The 22276-nt window shown below is 35.2% G+C and overlaps 1 protein-coding gene across 4 annotated transcripts in view; it reads right to left on the bottom strand.

The window, feature by feature from the left end:
* The window catches only part of CEP85L (centrosomal protein 85 like), a 169039-nt gene that overhangs the window by 54664 nt on the left and 92099 nt on the right, over positions 1-22276 (bottom strand). For all 4 annotated transcript variants that reach the window (XR_008298373.1, XM_053222328.1, XM_027057011.2 and 1 more), the window contains exons 4-5: positions 22076-22197; positions 9463-9580 (exon numbers count right to left, since the gene is read on the bottom strand). Coding sequence is in view for 3 of the 4 variants with exons in the window: in XM_053222328.1 (XP_053078303.1) it covers positions 9463-9580; positions 22076-22197 (240 nt within the window). In the remaining variant the exon portion in view is untranslated. The remainder of the gene's footprint in view (positions 1-9462; positions 9581-22075; positions 22198-22276) is intronic.

Here is a 22276-nt window from a genome sequence, read left to right as displayed (position 1 = left end):
CTTCATCTTAGTCCCAAATTTACAATATAATAATATATAAGCGTAACTCATTATTCTCTAGTAGAACTTACTCCTGATGTAGTTGTCTCTATCCTGGACTTTGGCAATAAAAGCCAATCAATTTTGCCCATCTGAAACTAGGCAATCACTTCTCTCACCACATTAAAGTCATCAATCAAGCCCATGCTTGGTCACACAGATGTGTAATAAATATTCTTCCTTTTGTCTTAACCAACATTGTTGTTAAATTCAGATGTCCATTTAACTTTTGGACTATTGATAAGAGCTTCCTGCCTGGTTTCTGCCCCAATACCATCCATCTTAAATCCAGGGTCTATTACGCCCCAGGGGTGACCAAACTAGGACACTTCAGAGATTGAAAGGGGGTGCTATTAATCACTATGGGAGTACAACAGGCATTAACTGAAACTGTAGCTAAAACAGGGACAAATGGGTCCCTTACTTTTTAAGCCCTTGATACAACTTGACCCCTGCCTTACCTCTCTCTAAGCACACCTCTTACCACTACTCTCTCTCACTTTGCACTTCATCCATACAGAATAATGTGTAGTTTTCCAAATGCTTTATCTTTGGGCCTCTTCACACACAATATAGCATGCCTGAAGCACTATTTCTCCATTTCCTCAACCTGCCTAAATTCTTTTACTTCATCAGGTTCTCAGATCAGATGTCCTTTCCTACAGGAAGCTTAAGCCTCCCTCTGCAAGGCTAGTTTATCTGTTCTTAGTAGGGATTCCCATTTTACTTCACATATATCCCATTTGGGCACCTCCAACTTACTGCAATTATCTCTTGTTTATCAGTCTTCCTCACTGGATTGTACACTTTTTGATGAAAAAAACAACTTCATTCACATTTATATTACTAGAGCCTACATGGTGCCTTATCCACAGTAAACAAGTTATTTCTGAAGAAATGGATAAACATGCTTTTTGATACAGTCTCTCTCTGTGGGATTCAAAATCATGAATACAGAAAGTATCCTTCATTTTTGCTGCCCCAGAATTTAACACATTAGGTGTTTATGTTTTGTTGAATGAGCTCATTCGTAAAGGTGGGACTCATTTATAAAATGCTCATTAAAACCACAAAACTTGGTAGTAGAAAAAATGGCTGAAGGAAAATGAAATAGAAAAAATTACATAAATAGAAAAAGGATAAAATGGAAAGAAAGCAAGAAATGATGCATCAATGAAGCGTGATTAAATATTATCTGCTTGGTCTATTCCAAGGTTCACATCTATGTTAAAAGAAGACATCTCTTCTTCAGTTTTTAATAAAAGATAAAAAGGATCCTTCACATTTTTTCCCCCTAAGAAGCCTTGTTAACCACAGGTTAAAATTTTGGTATAGGGCATTATAAAGATAAATCACTCTTCAGTTCCAGCAATTTTACTACTAAAACAATCTAGGAAGTGTGAATTTTTGGATAAAAACCTAGTTCTCATTTTCTACCTATGACATTTGCTGATGTTTAACTTTCAGGTCATCTTGATAGTAGGCTGTTCAAAGTTTTTAACAGTCAAATAGAGTTATTTACCCAAAATATGTTTTACATCTATAAGTTCATAAAAGAATGTTATTTTATGTCAAAAATTTACTTTCTTTAACCTAGAATATACAGAATATGAAAAATATATTTTTCTTTGTTTAATTTGCTATGGAATTAGGATGAGCAAGGTATGTGCCCCAAATTGTGCACATATAAAATGCTATGCATAAAAAATAACATTGTTCATACATCTAAGATAAAAATTCCTTTGTTATTCTTCACAGAAATTGAAGAAATAACTCTAAAATCTGTGTGGAACCACAAAAGACCCCAAATACCGAAAGTAATCCTGAGGGGGAAAAAAAAAGGAAAAAAATTAAAGCCAGAGGGATCATGCTTCTGGATTTCAAACTATAGTAAAAAGCCATAGTAATAAAAACAGTATGATACTGGTACAAAAAAGACAGATCAATCAATGTAATGGAATAGAGAGCCCAGAATTAAATCCTGGCATATACAGTCAACTGATATTTGACCAGAGAACCAAGAATACCATGGGGAAAGGAGAGTCTCTTTGACACGTGTGCTGGGAAAACTGTACAAACACATGCAGATCAATGAAATGGAGCCCCTATCTCACACTACTCACAAAAACTAACTTGAAATGGATCAAAGACTTAAAAGATCTGATATCATAAAACTCCTAGAATGAAACATAGGGGAAAACTCATCAATACTGGTCTCAACAATGATTTGCTTTTTAGACATGATGCCAAAAGCACAAACAACAAAAAGCAAAAATCAACAAATAGAACTATATCAAACTCAAATGCTTCTGCATAGCAGAAGATCTAATACAACAAAATGAAAAGAAAAACTATAGAATAAGAAAATATTTCAGAAAACTATGTATCAGAAAAGAATTAATATCCAAAATATAAAAACAACTCAAGTCAATTTAATAATAAAAAATTAATCCAATTAAATATGGGACAAAAGACCTAAATAGACATTTTTCCAAAGAGGGTATCAAAATGGCCAACAGACACAGGGGAAAATGTTCCACTTCATTAATCATCAGGAAAATGCAAATTAAAATCACAGTGAGATACCATGTCATACCTGTTAGAATCATTATCATCAAGAAGACAAATAGCAGATGCAGGTGAGGATGTGGTGAAAAAAGAACTCTTACACACCACTGGTGGGGGTTAATTGGTACAGCCACCATGGACCAATAAAATAGATCTACCATATAATCTAGCCATCCCATTTCTGGGTATATACCCAAAGGAAATATGTAAACAGGATTCTGAAAGTATATACCCTCCCATGTTTATCACAGCATTATTCATAATAGGTCAGATATGGAAATAACCCAAATGCCTATCAATAGATAAAAATGATGTGTTAAATGTACATAGTGGAATATTATCCAGCCATGAAAAAGGAAGATATCCTATGATTTATAACAACATGAATGGACCTTAAGCACATTATGTTCAGCAATATAAGTCAGAAGGAGAAATATTAAGGACTATATATCACTTATATGTAGAATCTACAAAAAGTTAAACCTGTAAAAAACAGAGTAACTGGTGGTTACCAGAGGATGGGGGAGTTGGGAGGTGGAAATTTGAATAATAGTGTATAAGGATATAAACTTGTATAAGGGTACTAAGGAGTAGTAAATAAGCCATAGAAATTTAATGCGAAGTGTAATGAACATGGACAATAATATGTACTACAATTATGTAATGTAATAAATACTGCTACTTTAACAAACATAATACATAAGTGTGTTAAATAGTGTGCTGTGCACCTTAAACTTATACATTGTCAAATTAATCAATAAAAAATTGAAAAGCACTGTTCAAACATCTAAATACTTTATTTGCTAAGAAATATTTTTTATTATATTTATTGGTTCTTTTAAACCCTTGCCATTTATCAGCTCTCTATATATATCTACTAAAAAAAATTCATCTCCTATATTTATAATTTCCATTTAGTACTTTGGGTTTCCCTTGATTCCCTTTTATTAACTTACCTTATCTTTTGAAGACTAATTTCTCAACCATATTTTAACTCCCCACATAATTTTAAATCCTTCTAACATTTTCAGCAACCCTCTTTTCTATATCCCTTCAGCTATTTCTATATGTCCTTGTAGACTGACTTGGAGAGCCCTCTACTGGCCTGATGCTATGTCAAAAAACAGTTTCTTCAGCTTTCAGATGCATACTAAGATACACATGCCTCTGGTAATAGAATAATTGTGTGATTCAAGTTAACCCTTTATTCCGAATAAGAAAGTTACAAAGAAAAACTGCATGGTTCTACAGAACTGTCTTCAAAAAAAATTATACTACTTACATAGTATAAAAATACCACTTTTAAATAACTGTACACTATTAATCTCAGTTCCATAGAGCCTTACTATCATGGGATAGAACTAGTAGATAAGATCACACTGCAATGACCTATTCTGATGTATTAGTAACTGAAGTATGGTAAACAAGCTGGAGTCTCTGTTAAATGTTTTTGCCTCAAGTATTCTGATAATTAGTTGGTCTTCAATATTTCCTGACTTTAATACACCAATTCCTTGAACATATGTAAACAAGTTTGAAAATACAATGGAAGAAAAAAAATCCCACTTAAAATGATTTAATTCCAGAAATAAAGACCTTAATTAGGAAGACAAAAAAATTCCACAAACAGAAGTATATAACTCTATAAAGTTATGAATTCTCACTTTTGACCCTAATAAAAATGCCAATAGTTTATATTCTTTGGGAAATAAGCCAATCATAAAGTCAATACAGAAAAACATACAAACAATTTTTAAGATAAATTCTTTAAAAAAAAAAGTAATAATTGGGGAAAGTCACCCTTCCAGCCATATAAATTTTGTTATAAGGTCTCAAAGACCCTCTGTCTATGTTCCAATTAGACTGTACTCTCAATCGCAAAACTAACCTCATTCACATTTCTATACTGTGCGCCTACACACTGCTTTACCCACAGTAAACACAAATTTTGAAGGAATAGGTAAACATGTTTACCTATATAGTCTCTCCCAATGTAGTTTGAGATTCATCAAGGTAGGAACTATTCTTTACCTTTGTGACCTCATAATTTAACACAGTGGATGTTTAGTAACTGTTCTGTTAAATGGGTCCATTAGTGAAGACAGAACTTATTTGTAAAATGTTCATTAAAATTATAGAGACTTCATGATAGAAAGTAATAGATACAAGAAAAAGAAATAGAATGACATAGATAGATAGAAAATATTATGACAAATTCATAAAATGTATTTTCAAATCAAATTATAAGACAAAGGGCTTCTAAAATCAGTAAGTAAAAAACCAATACCTAACAGAAAAACAAGCAAAGGATATGAAATGACATTTCACAGAAAAGAAATATGAATGGGGCCTTAGATATATAAAAAGAAATTCAACATCACTCAGGAGAAAAACATATTAAAACCATATGAAGAAAATGAGAAAGATCTTACATCAACAACCTAACTTAACAACCTAAGGGATTAGAAAAAGGAGAATAAACGAAATCCAAAATTATCAGAAGGAATGAAATAATAAGGATTAAAACAGAGATAAATGAAATAGAGAAAATAAAAATAGAGAAAGTTAATGAAACCAAAATTTGGTTCTCTGAAAAAAAATCAACAAAATTGACAAACCTTCACCTAGATGGTTTAAGGAAAAAAACTCAAATTACTAGAATCATAAATGATAATGAGGACATTAATATCAATTCTGCAGAAATAAAAAGGATTGTAACAGAGTACTGTGAGTGATTAACTGTATGCCAACAAATTGGATAAACTAAACGCAATGGACAAGTTACTAGAAACATAAAACCTCGATCTAAATCATGAAGAAACAGAAAATCTGAGCAGACCTATCAGTAAGAGACTGAATCACTAATCAAAACTCTGCCCTTTAAAAAAGCCCTTGCCCTGGACCTGATGGCTTCACTGGTGAATTCTACCAAACATGTTAAAAACAAAAACAAAGAAAGAAAAAAACGAACACCAATCCCTTTCAAACTTTTCCAAACACCGAAAGAGAAGAAACTACTCTTCCTAAGTCATTCTATGAAGCAAGCATTATTTGATACCAAAGCCAGACAGCACAAGAAAACTACAGACCAGTATCTTTGATGCCAAAATCCTCAACAATAGTTACAATCTGAATGCAGCAGTATTTTAAAAGGATTATAATCTATGACCATGTAGAATTTATTCCTGGAATGCGAGCATGGTTCTATATTTGAAAACTGATCAATGTAATATACCACATTAACAGAATAAAGGGAAAAACCCATACTCATCTCAACTGATGTCAAAAAAGCACATGACAAAATTCAGTATCTTTCATGATTAAAACACAAAAAACTAGGAATGGAAGAAAACTATTGAAAGAAAACTATTTCAACATAATAAAAGCTATATAGTAAAAACTGATAGCAAACATTATACTCAATGGTGAAAGACTGAAAGCTTTTCCTCTAAGATCAGGAACAAGGCAAGGATTCCACTTTCCCCACTTTTATTCAACAGAATACTGGAAGTTACAGCCAGAGGAATTAGGCAAGGAAAAGAAATACAAGGCATCCATATTGGAAAGGAAGGTAAAACTATCTCTGTTCACAGGTGACATAATCTTGCATGTAGAAAATCCTAACAATTCCACAAAAAACTTGTTAGAACTATTGAGTAAATTCAGCAATGTATTAGGATACAAAGTCAATACACAAAAATCTGTTGCATTTCTATGATGCATTAACAATGAACAATCTGAAAAGGAAATTATGGAAACGATCCCATTTATGACAGTATCAAAAAGAATAAAATACTCAGGAATTAACCAAGGAGGTTTGTGAAAGACTTGTATAATAAAAATTACAAAACACTGCTGAAAGAAATTGAAGAAGACATAAATAAATGGCAATACATTTCATGTTCATGGTTTGGAAAACTTAATATTGTGAAGATGTTAATAATACTCAAAGTGATTTAATGATCTACAGATTCGATTCAATCCCTATCAAAATCACATTATTTTGCAAAAGGAGAAAAAGCCACTCTGAAGTTCATATAGAATCTCAAGGGACCACAAATAGCTTAAAGAATCTTAAAAAGAAGAAAAACCTGGGGGGACTCACACTTCCAGACTTCAAAACTTAATACAAAGCCACAGTGATCAAAACAGTGTGGTGCTGTTATGAATAATGTGTGGATAATGAAAGACATATATAGACCAATGGAATGGAATATAGAGCTCAGAAATTAATCCTGGCATACACGGTCAAATGATTTTGGATCAGGTGCTAAGACACCTTGTGGAAAAGAGTCTTTTCAACAAATAGTGCTGAGAAAACAGGATTATCCACATGGAAAGAATGAAGCTGGACCCTTGCCAAATACCATATACAAAAATTACTCACAGTAGGTCAAAGAGCTAAACATAAGACCTAAAACTATAAAACTCGTAAAAGAAAACATGTAGCAAAAGCTTCAAGACAATGAATTTGGCGATATTTCTTGGATATGACCCCAAAGGCACAGGCAATAAAAGAAAAAGTAGACAAACTGGACTTGAAAAATTAAAAAATTTTGTGCATCGGGGCGCCTGGGTGCCTCACTTGGTTAAGCGTCCGACTTTGGCTCAGGTCATGATCTCGCAGTCCATGAGTTTGAGCCCCGCATCGGGAGCCTGCTTCAGATTCTGTGTCTCCCTCTCTCTCTGTTTCTCTCAAAAATAAATAAACATTAAGAAAAAATTTTAAAAAAACTTTTTGTGAATGAGAAGACATTGCCAACAGAGCTTGAGATTTTTCTCTTTCCTCCTCTCTCTGTGCCTCTCCCACCGTCCCTCCCACTCTCTCTCTCAAAAAATAAACAAACATTAAAAAAAAAAGAAGACATACCAAGAGCCAATAAGCCATAAAAAGATGCTCATATCACTAATCTTTAAGAAAATGCTAATCAAAACTACAATGAGATATCACCTCATACCCATTGGGATGGCTACTATCAAAAAACAAAACAAAAAATAACAAGTGTTGGTGCCATGTGGACAAACTGGAACCCTGTAATACTGCTGGTGGAAATGCAAAACGGTACAGTCACTATGGAAAACAGTATGGTGCTTCCTCACAACCTTAAAAATAGAATTACTATATGATCCCGCAATTCTACTTCTGGGTATATACTCAAAAGGACTGAAGGCAGGGTCTTCAAGAGATATTTATATACCCATGTTCAAATAAATATAAAAAATGTTCATGGCAGCATTACTTACTAGAGCTAATATGTGGAAGCAGACAAAATGCCTGTCAACAGATGAACGGATAAAACAAACTGTGATATACAAATGATGGAATATTATTGAGCCTTTAAAAGGAATGAAACTCTGACACATGCTAGTGTATGGATGAACCTGGAGGAAACTATACCAAGTGCAATAAGGCAGTCACAAAAAGACAAATACTGTATGATTTATTTTACGCAAGATAATTGGAGTAATCAAAATCATAGAGACATAAAGTAGAATAGTAGTTGCCAGGGGTTGCGGAGGTGAATAGACAGTTGCTGTTTAACAGGTACAAAATTTCAGTTTTGTAAGACGTGAAGAGGTATGGAAATGGATGGTGGTGATCATTGCAAAATATTATAAGTGTATTTGCACCACTGAACTGCACACTTAAAAATGGTTAGGATGGGAGCGCCTGGGTGACTCAGTCGGTTAAGCGTCCGACTTCAGCTCAGGTCACGATCTCACGGCTCGTGAGTTCGAGCCCCGTGTCGGGCTCTGTGCTGACAGCTCAGAGCCTGGAACCTATTTCAGATTCTGTGTCTCCCTCTCTCTCTCTGACCCTCCGCCGTTCATGCTCTGTCTCTCTCTGTCTCAAAAGTAAATAAACGTTAAAAAAAAAAATTTAAAAAAAATGGTTAGGATGAAAAAAAAATGGTTATGATGGTAGATTTTATGTTCTATGATGTTATGTTATGTTTCTATGATGGTAGAAATTATGTATTTTAACAGAATTCTAACATTTTTTTAAAACCACGGAGATAACTCCACCATCCTACCCTTTATGCAAACCCACTAGAAAGGCAAAAATCTCACAGTGTGTTAATACAATAGCGATTTGACAACATCAGTAAAAGTAACCAACTCTTATAATACCTATAAATTTCACTTCAGAGAATTTAAGTTAAAAACACTCGCATGAGCAAAACAGTGTTTTATTCTTCACAACATTATTCATAGTAGCCCCAAACAAGAAACAACCCAAATTCTGACTAGTAGGGACAAGATGAATAAATTATGCTATCTCCATAAAATGGGAAATCAATCAGCTGTAAAAGCAAAGGAAAAGGATGTTGTCTTTGTAATGACATAGAAATAATCACTGAAATTGTTTTAACAGAAGTACAGTTGACCCGCATTACTTTAGTTTCAGGTGTGCAACATAGTGATTTGACAAGTCTATGTGTTATGCTGTGCCCATTCCTCCAGGCAACCATCAGTTTGTTCTCTGTATTTCTGAGTTTTTCTCTGCTTTTTTAATCACTGCATTTTATATAATTTATGTAAGATAAAGGAGAAAAGCAAGATGAATAGATAATGCATATATTTTGATACTTTTTGTGAAGATAGAGGAATAAAATACATTTATATCTGCTAGTGATACATATCAACTCTAGAAGGATACACTAGAAACTGGTAGCAGTAATTCCTGTGTGGGGTGTGAACCTGACATCTAGAAGACAATTCTTGGGACATCTTTTACTATATATGTAAACATGAACATGATTAATTAAAAAGCATCCTAATATTACAAGGTCAGCATATAATTAACATATACTTTATTAATAAACAACAACTACAAAATTCTCTACACCTTACCTGCAAACTAGCCACAAAAGAATCTTCACAGTTCACATAATGTCCTAACATGGCATGTTGTGCCCGTATTTCATTATCCCTTATCCTCTCGTGTAAGTGGCTAATTTGCTGCTTCTGCCTGCAAAACATAAATTGAGGAGACATTATAAAGAATATGCTTTTCTAAGAGACCATTTAAGGGTAGAGCTTTATTCCAATAATTTGATGTAAGAGTTAAGAGTATTATCAATATTAACATTCACAATAGGGAAATTTAAAAAACCACCACACCATGGGTTATGCCGAATACAGAAAGGGTATTTATACTGTAGAGTATTTCTTGTGTTTTATAAAATACAGTATTTTGTAGACTATCCTTCTTAGTAATAACAAAGTCATGTTTTGCTTCCTTTCTTCTTGTTACCTAATACAATAAATGTTATGTCCTCAATTTAGAATGCCTTTACCTTAAAATCCATTATTTTCATCCATGCAAATTCTGTTTAACACTGACAGTTCTGAGAATCTCACTGTCAGAGATGAAAGGTATTTTCGCAAATATCTAGCCTAACTGCTGTTCTAGGCCTGCATCTTCTCAGCAACATCCTAGGTTACACAGTCTACACACAACCATTGCCAATGATGGAGAACTCACCTGGTGACAGAGTTGCATCTTTGGAAAGCTCAGACGTTTCACTTTAATGGAACTTCATGTTGGAAACAGACACACTGAAGTTCAAATCTTTCCTCAGCAACTCACAGCTTACTTTAATCAAGTTATTTAACTTTTGTGAATATGTACCCTTATATACAGCTGATGCTTGAACAATGTGGGGGTTATGGGCACTGACCCTCCCTGCCCTGTCATGCAGTTAAAACCGGCACATAATATTTGACTCCCCAACAAGTTAACTACTAAAAGCCTGCTGTTGACTGGAAGCCCTACCAATAATGTAAACAGTTGACTAACACATATTTTGTATGCTCTATGTATTATATACTATATTCTTATAATAAAGCTAGAGAAAATGTTATTAAGAAAATCATAAGGAACAGAAAATACATTTATAGCACTGTATTTGCTGGAAAAAAAAATCCATGTTATAAGTGGGCATATGTAGTTCAAACCTGTGTTGTTCAGGGTCAACTATATTTGAAAATGGTTATGTAGCTGGTATCCTGTTAAGAGCTTTATATGTATTTTTGACAATCTTCAAAAATCCTTTAATAATAAGTCTCATCATAAGGTTATGAGGAAGAAAGGCTTTTAAGAAAAAGTAAGCATACATGTGGGTAAACATATAGCTTGGTATTTTGCAAAATTACTCACAAAGTAACTTTTGGAGCAAGTTAGCTTATAAGTTTCAGACTGAATCAGAGAACTCATTCTACTCTGAGCCATTTAATTTTTTAGATACACTATCCTTAAAGAAAATTCAAATAGAAAACATCAAATAGTAAACAGATAGGGGCTCCTGAGTGGCTCAGTTGGTTAAGCATCCAACTTCAGCTCAGGTCATTATCTTGCTGTTCCTGGCTTTGAGCCCTGCATCAGGCTCTGTGCTGACAACTCAGAGCCTGGAGCCTGCTTCAGATTCTGTGTTTCCCTCTCTGCCCCCCCTGACCTGCCCCCCTAGCACTCTCTCAAAAACAAATAAATGTTAAAAAAAAAAATAGTAAACAGATAAATTAGGAGAGTCACGACACTTGTCAAAGAATTTCAAGCTTTACCAAGAAAACTAAACTTCCTCTTCTGGCCAAGACAGAGTAATAGACACAAGCTGTGCCTTTCTGCCTGACACAATTACAAAACGGAACAAAATACAGGAAACAATGACGCTCAAGACACTGGGTATCAGTTAATTAGGAACAGTGACTTCTGAGGGATGGGCAACAAATGAGGTGAGCTCTATGACTGCCAGAGCCTACTGCTGCAGGCCCTACCCAACACAGGGAAAGAGGCCTCTCTCTGAACTGAAAAGACAAAGCTGGGATGCTGGAGAAACCAAGGCAATCAGAGCTCACAGTGCAGAGTCACCCTGAATATTTAGTTGAGTACTAATGAATAAACACATGAGGAGCTACTTAGAGTGCATATGTGGGGGAGGATGGCAGGTGGTGGTCCACCAAAAAGATAAGAATGAACAGTGCCTGAAACTTACATGGGTCCTAGAACTGTGCTTGCTTTCAAATGCCACAGTGGAAAACTTCATAATTCACAGGGCATCATTTAGCAGCACTTTTCAACAAAGGGCAATTCTGTCTTCAGAACAAAGTTCAGGAATCCAAACACATGTGACATCCAAAAAATGTTAAAATCTGTAATGCCTGGTGCTTGATCAAAAATTACCAGGCATGCAAAGAAGCAGGATAATATAACTTATATTTTTATTTTTTAAGTGTATTGATTTATTTTGAGAGAGAAAGCAGGGGAGGGGCAGAAAGAGAGTGAGAGAGACAAAATCCCAAGCAGTCTCCACACTGTCAGTGCAGAGCCGGATGCAGGGCTCGAGCCCATGAACTGCAAGATCATACCTGAGCATCAGTGAGCTGTGGGATTTCTTTAAGAGGACAAATATATATATATATATATATATATATATATATATATATATATATATGTATATATGTATATATATATACACACACACACACACACACACATATATGTATGTATATATATATGTATATAATTAGAATCTCTAAAGGGGGGTAGAGACAGGAAAAATATTTGTAGAAAACTGGCCAAAATGTTTCCAGATTTAATGAGAACTGTACATCCACAAATCTAAGAATACCAGAGAACCTCAAGCACAAGTAACAAGAAGAAAACTAAACCAAGGAACATTTTAATCAAATGGCTTAAAATCAGTGATAAAGATAAAATCTTAAAAGAAGGCTGTGAAAAAAAGATAAGTTCAATCACAAAGATGAAGATAAAAAGGATAGATGTCTCATCTAAAATAATACAAACAAGAAGACAATAGTACTTTAAAGTATTAAAGTATGAAAATTTAAAAGGTATCAATCTACAGAATTTTTTGCCCAAGACAAATTTAAAGCAAAATAAAAACTACCAACCTAGAATTCATCAAAGACAGAGGTGAAAGAGACTTTTTTGAAAACTTAAAAAGCTCAAAGAATCCATCACAGCAGACTTCAACTATACGAAATGATAAAGGAACATCTCCAAGTAAAGGAAACCAATACTCAATGAAAATCTGGGATCCACACAAAAGAAAGAAGAGCACTAAAAATGATAACTACATGGCCAAATACATAATATACTGTTCTTATTATTCAGATATCTTTAAAAGACAACAGACGGTATAAAGCAAACAAACAAACAAACTGATAATGTATTGTGGGGTTTATCATCTTTGTAGAAGTAAAATGTATGACACAATATCTCACGGACTGGGAGAAGAAAAATGGAAGTACATTTTCATAAGATTCTTATGTTATACATGAAACAGTATATGGTAAAGTCATGCTTGAGGGTAGACTACTGCACTTCAAAGATGTATATTATAAACTCTATAGCAACCACTATAATAACTCAATAAAGAGTTATAGCTAATAAGCCAACAAAGGACATAAAGGGAATTGTAAAAAAAAAAAAAATACTAATTTAAGAGAAAGAAAAGGGGAACCCAGAACAGATGGGACAATTAGAAAACAAACAGCCAAGACAGGAAATTTAAACTTAACTATATCAATAATTACAAAATGTAAATGGTCTAAATAACTCCAATTAAAAAGCAGACATTGTCCAAATGGATAAAGAGAAAGATTCAACTATATGCTATCTACAAAAAACAAAAACAAAAAAAGCCCCACTATTTTAAAATGTTCATTTATTTATTTTGAGAGAGAGAGAGCAGGCAAGTGGGAAAGGGGCAGAGAGAGAAAGATGGGGGGCGGCGAGAGGGAGCGGGGGGGGAGAGAAGATAATGAGAATGAATCCCAAGCAGGCTTCACTGTCAGCACAGAGCCCAACACTAGGGCTGGATCTCGTGAACCAGGAAATCATGATCTGAGCTGAAATCAAAAGTCTGACACTTAACCAACTAAGCCACTCGGGCACCTCCCCCCTTTTTTCAATGGGAAAGGAAAACAAAACACGTTAAAGATACAATTTGGCAAATCTTATTTCTAAAACTATCTGGATCTAGAAGACTTATGATTGTTGATTATACTTTTTTTTAAGTGAAGTATAATTGATATATGACATATTAATTTCAAATATATAACAATGATTGAGTATAACACATTGATGTGTATATATTGTGAAATAACCACCTCAATATATCTTTTTAAAAAAATTTTTTTAATGTTTTGATTTATTTTTGACAGAGAGAGAGACAGACCATGAGCGGGAGAGGGGCAGAGAGAGAGACACACACAGAATCCAAAGCAGGCTCCAGGCTCTGAGCTGTCAGCACAGAGCCCAACATGGGACTCGAACTCACAGACCACGAGATCATGACCTGAGCCGAAGTCGGATGCTCAACCGACTGAGCCACCCAGGCACCCCACCACCTCAATATATCTAGTTAACATCATCTGATTATATTCCTTAAACATTACTTATTTATGCAAGTTTTCCATTTCTTTTCAAGTCAATTTTGGTATTCCTTTAAAATTATTCATTTTCTTCTGTGTGTTCAGATTTGCTGATGTAAGTTTATAATACTGACTTGAAATCCATAATTTTTTATTACTAATATTTTGAGTCTTTCTTTTTCCCTGATTAGTAGAACTAAGAGATTTATCCGTTTGATTAATTTCTGCTCTTACTTTTATTATTTCCTTTGTTCTCTTTTATGTTTACTATTCTTTTACTGGTCTTCTTAAGTTAAACATTTAATTAATTCTCTTTCCTCCCCTTTCTCTACTTTTCTTAATAAAAGAAAAAGACATAAGAAATGGTGATAATTGTCTAACATAGATATTTTGCAGTCCTAGTAAAAATATAAAAAGAAAGCAATAGAATATTTGAAAAGATAAAGACCAAGAATTTTCCAAAACTGATGAAAAACATTAACCTGGAATCAGAAGTACTTTAATCTCCAAAAATACCAAATATGATGAAAACCACCACAGGCACATTGTAGCAAAACAGCTGAGAACAAATAGAAAAAATGATTACATCCAAAAAATAACAAAATTCAATATGGCAGCAGGAAGACTTGTAGATGACAAGAGAAACCAGAGAGCAATGGAATAATATCTTCAGAGTGCTGAAAGAAAATAGCTGCCAATCAAGGCATTACATATCAACCAAAATATCTTTCAAAAACAAAGGTGATATTCATAATAGACAAGAGATGAAAACACCCTAAATGTCCATCAATGGATAAATAAAGAAAAATGTCATATACAAACAATGTCTAAAAAGCAGAAGAAATTCTGTCATATGCTACAACACGGATGAACCTTGAGGATGTCATACTAGGTGCAATAAGCAGTCATAAAGGGACAAATACTGCATCATTCCACTTATAGGAGGATTTGACTGGGTTCAGGACATGCTAACCCAAAATATGGCACCTTGGTATACTGAATGTTTTAAGTCAAAGGAGTTTGAGAAAATAACAAAAGCAAGGTCACTCTGACCTCCTCCCCACCCTTGCCTTTCTTCCCTAAACATGTCACAAAACACTCAAGTGGAAGGTGCCCCCCCCCACCAAACCCAGAGGAAAGGTACATCCCTATCTCTGAAGACTAAAGGACCCAAGGAAGAATCCTACCAAGAATGCCTTCCTAAATTTCTCCCAGTTTACTACACAATTACCTCATACTTCTTAATCTATCATATTCCTCCATGACTATCCATTCTTCAACAAGCTTAGCATAAAATAGGTCAGTTACTATGGGTCTTCACTTCCTTATAAAGGCTCTTATGTCACGTAAAACTTGTATTAAATAAATTTGTATGCTTTTCCACTGTTCATCTGTTTTGTCAGTTTAATTTCAAGATCCAGCCAGGGAGCCCTAAAGGGTCAAGAAAAACTTTTTCCTCCCCTACATTATCAAAAAAATGTGGTCAAACTTATGGAAGCAGAAAAGTATAATGATGGTTTCCATGGGCTGGGGTGAGGAGGACCTGAAGAGTTGTTGCTGAATGGGTACAGAGTTTCAGGCATGCAAACTGAAAAAGTTCTAGAACTCTACTGTAAAAAATTATGCATAAAGCTAAAACTGTACTGCATACTTAAAGATGTGTTAAAATGACAGATTTCATGTTATGTGATTTTTTTTTTCTTCACAGTTAAAAAAAAAAGTGAGGGGCACCTGGGTGGCTCAGTCAGTTAAGCGTCTGACTTCGGCTCAGGTCATGATCTCACGGTTTGTGAGTTCGAGCCCCGTTGTCGGGCTCTGTGCTGACAGCTGGGAGCCTGGAGCCTGTTCCAGATTCTGTGTCTCCCTCTCTCTGCCCCTCTCCTGCTCTTGCTCTCTCTCTCTCTCTCTAAGAATAAATAAACATTAAAAAAGAAAAAAGTGAGAGCTGGTACCCAGTGAGTCCCAGACCTTCCTTTTGCCAAGAACTGACTGAAACAGACAGTAAGGTCCTGACCAGAGTAGGGACTATTACAACAGAACAAAAAAGGAATCAGGTAGAATACTTAATAAATATGGCCTTTAAATCAGAAAATATATTTAAAAAATTTAGGTCAAAATTGTGAAATCAAGGAGCTGCTACAACAACTATGTGACTAAAAGAAATATTGGACCTACCTAGAAATGCAGTGATCCTGTCCCTGATCCAGGGAACAAATAAGAATATGCACAAATTCAGTCTCTAGTTGAGAAAATACAGAAAAGCAAAAGTATGTATCTGTTACCTTTGAGAAGGTTCCTTTTCTTTTCTAATTAAATTTGGTTTCTGAAAATAGTTTCCCTTGTGAGTTTTAAAATCCTTAATGGCTGGGGCGCCTGGGTGGCTCAGTCGGTTAAGCATCCGACTTCAGCTCAGGTCATGATCTTGCAGTGTGAGTTCGAGCCCCCTGTTGGGCTCTGTGCTGACAGCTCAGAGCCTGGAGCCTGCTTTGGATTTTGTGTCTCCCTCTCTATCTGCCCCTCCCCTACTCGCACTCTGTCTCTCTCTCTCAAAAATAAACATTAAAAAATTTTTTTTGTTTAAATCCTTAATGGCTTCTGAAGCCATTATGGATACTACCACCAAATGAATTATGCGCAATATACCATCTTAAATAATTTAACAGAAATGGTTATCAAAGAGACACCCCCCATGCATTACCAAAATAAAAGGAGAGAGGGGAACTAAAATAAAGGCACAAGTAGCAAAAGATCTAGGATGGAATGAGAAAGACTGATGAGAGTTTATTCTTTTTTTAAGTTTTATTTATTTATTTTGAGAAAGAGAGAGAGAGAGAGAGGAGCAGAAAGAAAAGGAAAAAGAGAATCCCAAGGAGGCTCCATGGTCAGCACGAAGCCCGATGTGAAACTTGATCTCACGACTGCAAGAATGATCATGACCTGAGCTGAAATCAAGAGCTAGACACTTAACCGACTGAGCCACCCAGGCACCCTGAGATTTTATTCTTTTAATTTTCCATGCATTTCCTTTCTCCCAATCTGTTTCAAAAGAGGGCACATAAAAGGAAAAACCTACAACCATGTACAAATGTATCCTCTATTTCATTAGTTCACATTTTTCAAACTACCTCTAGTACTGTAAACAAGGGATAAAACAGTTTTTGAAGAACCTGTCTCCTCACCCTTGGCTTCCAAAATCAGCTTTCACACATTTTGGGACAATATGAAATATGACCCTGGGCTTTAGTTTCGAAATATACTTCTAAATGTACTTTGTTAGTATTTTTTAATTTGAAAAAAAAGAGGATGGATTGTATTAATTTTTCTTGGGCTAGTCAGAATTTTCAATTTCTCCAAAGGTGGGCCTGCCAAACAAAGCTAAGTGTATAGCTTGAAAATACTCCCAAGGTATATTAAAAGGGTTCTTACATATGTATCTTCAAATCTTAAGATTTTACAAATAATAGAGAATCAATAATAAAGAGTTATAAAGAAACAGCCTTTGTTCCTGGGAAGGAGACTCTAAATCTTTGGAGTGTTTATTATTAATGAGCCCCCTGGAAAACTCTCGTATTTATGAGAACGAGGTGACTCACAGGCTCTAGATAGCAGCTTTAGGATGGGGAGGGACTATTCACCAGAAAGCCAACCATGTTACTGGAGGTCTGTGACTCTGAGCCAATCTAACCGCCAGGGAGAGGAGGAGCCTGGTGACCGAGTTCAATCACACAGCCAATGATTTAATCAATTGTGCCTACACAATGAAACTCCAATAAAAATTCTGGGAACTCACCAGATTTGTAGCCAGGTGGTTAGAAGTGTGGATATCCTGGTGATGCCACCTTCAGACTGGCATCTGAAGATAGGCAGTCTTGTTGGGGACTGTGTGCCCTTAAAGCTGTGGAGTCTGATGCTAACTTAGGGTATTTAGTGTCAAAACTGAATTGCAGTACAGAAGGTGGGACTGAACTACAATATGACTCTTGGAACAACAAAAGTTTGAAAGGTGCAGATCCACTGATCTGCAGATTTTTTTCAACAAATAACATATAATACCGTTAAATGTATTTCTTCTTCCTTATGATTTTCTTAATAACATTTTCTTTTCTCTAGTTTAAGACTACAGTATGTTATACATACAATATATGTGTTGATTGACTATGTTATCAGGAAGGCTTCAGGTCAACAGTAGGCTATTAGCACTTAGGTTTGGGGGAAGTAAACAGTTATACATGGATTTTCAACTGTGCAGAAGGATCAGAGTCCTTAACCACCACGCTGTTCAAGGTCAAATGTAAATTTAGAAATTGATTCTATAATACTATATGCCTAGGTAAAAACAACCAAAATATCTTAGCTAGAAATGAACTATTAAAACTATCTAAATGTTTAAAGCAGTTTATAAAAGTAATCAAATCTTGGGGCGCCTGGGTGGCTCAGTCAGTTGAGCGACGGACTTCGGCTCAGGTCATAATCTCACGGTTTGTGAGTTCGAGGCCCGCATCAGGCTCTATGCTGACAGCTCAGAGCCTGGAGCCTGCTTCGGATTCTGTGTCTCCTTTTCTCTCTGCCTCTCCCCCACTCATGCTGTGTCTCTCTGTCTCAGAAATAAACATTAAAAAAAAAAAAAATTAAAAAAAAAGTAACCAAACCTCACTTCAACACCTGTGATGAAAAATAACTATTCTTGCATTATGGAGTCCCTCTCAAAGTAAAAGACATGTACTACAAATTGCCATGAATAAAATCTCACATGTTAACTGATCAAATACCTAAGGATGGAGTTCCAATAATTTTTAATAACCATAGTATGTACATCTAGGCCTTGCTTTAATAAATCTGATCATAAACCTTAGCATGTAAAGCAATTAAAAGGATGCTATGGTTTCAATAAAATAAGTATCCACACTACACCAAAGAATGCACTACTGATTTTTAAAAGCTTACTAATACAATTATGTGATTTTACTTCCACACACAATTAAATAGCAAATATACATATTGCAAACTATAAGTAACGATAAAATGAGAATTCCCCTCTACCCTGCCAGTGTCATTTACTAATAGCATTAACTCACTGTGTCATTGCAGAAGGTTTAAGGGTGGCCTCTCTGGATCAGTCTCAAGTACAATGACTTATCCCTAAATTTTATCTGATCAATCCAGTAGCAAAAGCTGAGCAATTATAAGAACTACTAGTATCAGTAACAGCACAGGTTAACCAGCAACCTTAACCTCTTTTCCATTAAAATGAAGTTATTTCCCCTTAATGAATGTTTGGTGAGTACCTATTATGAGGAATAAAATGTACAAGACACAGTCTCTTCTGTGAGGGGGCTGGAGTCTACTGAGGAGAAACAAGCCCAGAAACAAAACTATCATTTGCAAATCATGTGTATGTGGCTACTATTTGCTGATGGTACCCATGCATCTGGCAGTATTAAGATTTTTAAATACATTCACTCACTGAAGCCTCATGCTCTAAAACTCGTTATAAGAAGGGAGCTGCATAGGTAAATGCGACTAGATAAAGAAATGCAAAATTGAGCAACTTGAATTATTTTAGATTATTTCCTTAGTACCTTTCTACAGGATACAAACTTGGGAAATATATACATTTTTAACAGATTATGTTGATAATTATATGCATTTCCTACTGTCATAGACTGTTTGTGCCCCGCCCCAACAAAAAATTTATATATTAAATCCCAAAGCCCAATGTGATGGTATAAGGAGATTAGGGGCCTGTGGGAGATGATTAGGTCATGAGGGCAGAGTCCTCATGAATAGAATTAGTGCCTTTATAAAAGAGGCCCCAAGGAACTCCCTCACCTCTTCTACCATGTGAGGTTGCAGGAAGAAGACAGCCATCTGTGAAACAGAAAGAAGACCCTCACTAGACAATGCATCTTCTACTGGTGCCTTCAACTTGGACTTCTTCGTCTCCAGAACAAGGAGAAATAAGTTTCTGTTGTTTGTAAGCCACCCAGTCTATGATATTTTATTAAAGCAGCCCAAATGAACTAAGATACCTATTAACTTATTTATACCCCGTGGAACAGTAATTACAATGGTGTTTAAAAAATAATAAAAGTCAATAGATTCTGATTGTTTTGAGGGAGAGTACACCCATATTAATAAAATTGTGAATTTCAGTCTGCTTAAAAAATATTAATTTCAAGTATGTACAGTGAATTAAATTTCTAAGTGTACAAAACATATGTCCATCAGGGTCTATAATTACCCACTTATAAAATTCACTTGTACTAAAAATATCTAATACTTTTGTACAGCCTTTTCATAAACTCAATCAAAACTATCTTCTAGAATCTTCATTCATTTATCAAATATGCAAGTGATGTCAGACGGGCAAGGCCTCCAGAGGGAGGGTGTCAGGCCCATGGCCAAGAGGGTTCTTAACTTTGTGTGGGAAAGAATTTAAGAGCTAGCCATTTAGAGAAAGGGGCAAAGATTTATTAAGTGTAGAAACAAGAAAGCTGCTACTTCACAGACAACGTAGTGGTCTCTCCTCCCAGGTGAGGAAGATGGCTCCTCTTTGTCTCTAACAAAGGGTTTTATAAGCTTGTTTTAAAATTAGCTAACCATACAGAAAGGAGCGTACTCTTTAACTTGGGGTTTTTCATTCACACTGGGCAGTTTGGTTTTTCCATTGTTTTACAGTTTTGGAATTACCCACAGGGAACAATTTTAAGAATGTCCAACCTATGTGGCTTTTACTGCTGGAGGGAGTGGGGTCTTGTGGTTTTCTATGAGTCAGATCTTGTGACTCTTTTTTATGACTTGCTGACCTTCAGGTTAAGAGTCAGCCTAAAATCAAAATGGTTTTACTCTGGTCAACTTGTCTCTCAAGTCTTTCTTCCCTCCTGCCTCACAAGTATCAAACATTAAGCATATACTAAGTGCCAGGATCTGTTCAAGATGTTGGGAACATAGTAGAGAAAAAAGTTCAGATATCCGTGCTCTAGTTACCCTCCAGTAGATACTGCTTAATAATGGTAAATTCCTAAGCAAAATCTTTTGAAACTTCAGCTATTAAATATACTTATCTTTTTAATATCTTTTAAGTTTTATTTATCTATTTTGGGGAAGAGAGAGTGTGTGTGAGCACACAGGTGGGGGAGGGGCAGAGAGAGAGAGGGAGAGAGAATCCCAAACAGGCTCTGTGCTGACAGCGCACAGCCCGATGTGGGGCTTGAGCCCACAACTGTGAGATGATGACCTGAACCAAAATCAAGAGTCAGACACAACAGATTGAGCCACCCAGGCGCCCCTAAATATATTTAAAGATTTGAACTGGGATTTAATTTTAAGGCTAAAATGTCTACTACTTTATCTCAAATAAGCACATGAAAATAAGTAGTAACTAGCATTAAGAAAAAAATGTCTCCTCAATTTCCCCATTACTACACACACAGGTTTAACTAACCCTAAAGTATACATAACTTATGTAGAACTAATATACATCAAGGATAATATAATTAAAAATTAATGTTTATTGCTCAAAATAATCAGGAGACTGTCTATTAAGTACAAAAACTTTTTTTCAGAGCTTTGGTACTCAAAAATGCAACATTTCTGAACTGTCCCCCCAAATTTCCAAAATTCTCATCTGTAAGTCATTTAATTTTAAACATTCATGATTTTCATAGTTTCTTTGCCTTCATATCTAACACACACTAGTTAAAAGTATTAGCACTTTAAAGTAGCTTTCCAATTTGATAGTTTCCAAGTATAAAACACAAAGATACAGCCTGTAACTCTGACAGTTCATTAGCATTGCAGCTAACTTTCTACATATAAAAAAAAGACAGTGGAGTTTCCAAATGAGTTACTCTAACATAAATGAAAGGATGGTAGAAAACAGAAAGAACACACCAACCCTCAGTTCTGATAGGGGTTCTTTAAGGGGGTGGGATGAGGGAGGGACAGAAATGAGACAGTGTATTTGTAAGATTGTATTTCTTAAACTCTAAGTAGTAGATACTATTTGTTTTAGTAATCTACATTTCTGTGTGCCTGAAATATTTAGTAAATAAGAAAATAGACTCACCGATCAATTACAATTTCTTTCTGCCTTAGCAGTCCTTCTTTTATTTTCAGCACTGATTCCCACTTACTGAAATCCTGATAGCCAGAAGGTGAATAACTTTGACGAGAGGATCCGGTCAAAACCTGCACAAATATATTTATACTATTAGTACACTAGAAGTGTTTAAAAGAAATATTTATGTGTCATCTAATATTTTCCCAA

Source organism: Acinonyx jubatus, chromosome B2 (genome assembly GCF_027475565.1).
Source record: "Acinonyx jubatus isolate Ajub_Pintada_27869175 chromosome B2, VMU_Ajub_asm_v1.0, whole genome shotgun sequence".
Lineage (NCBI taxonomy): Eukaryota > Metazoa > Chordata > Mammalia > Carnivora > Felidae > Acinonyx > Acinonyx jubatus.
Note: the sequence above shows the minus strand (reverse complement) of the source record. Positions and strands in the feature narration are given on the sequence as shown.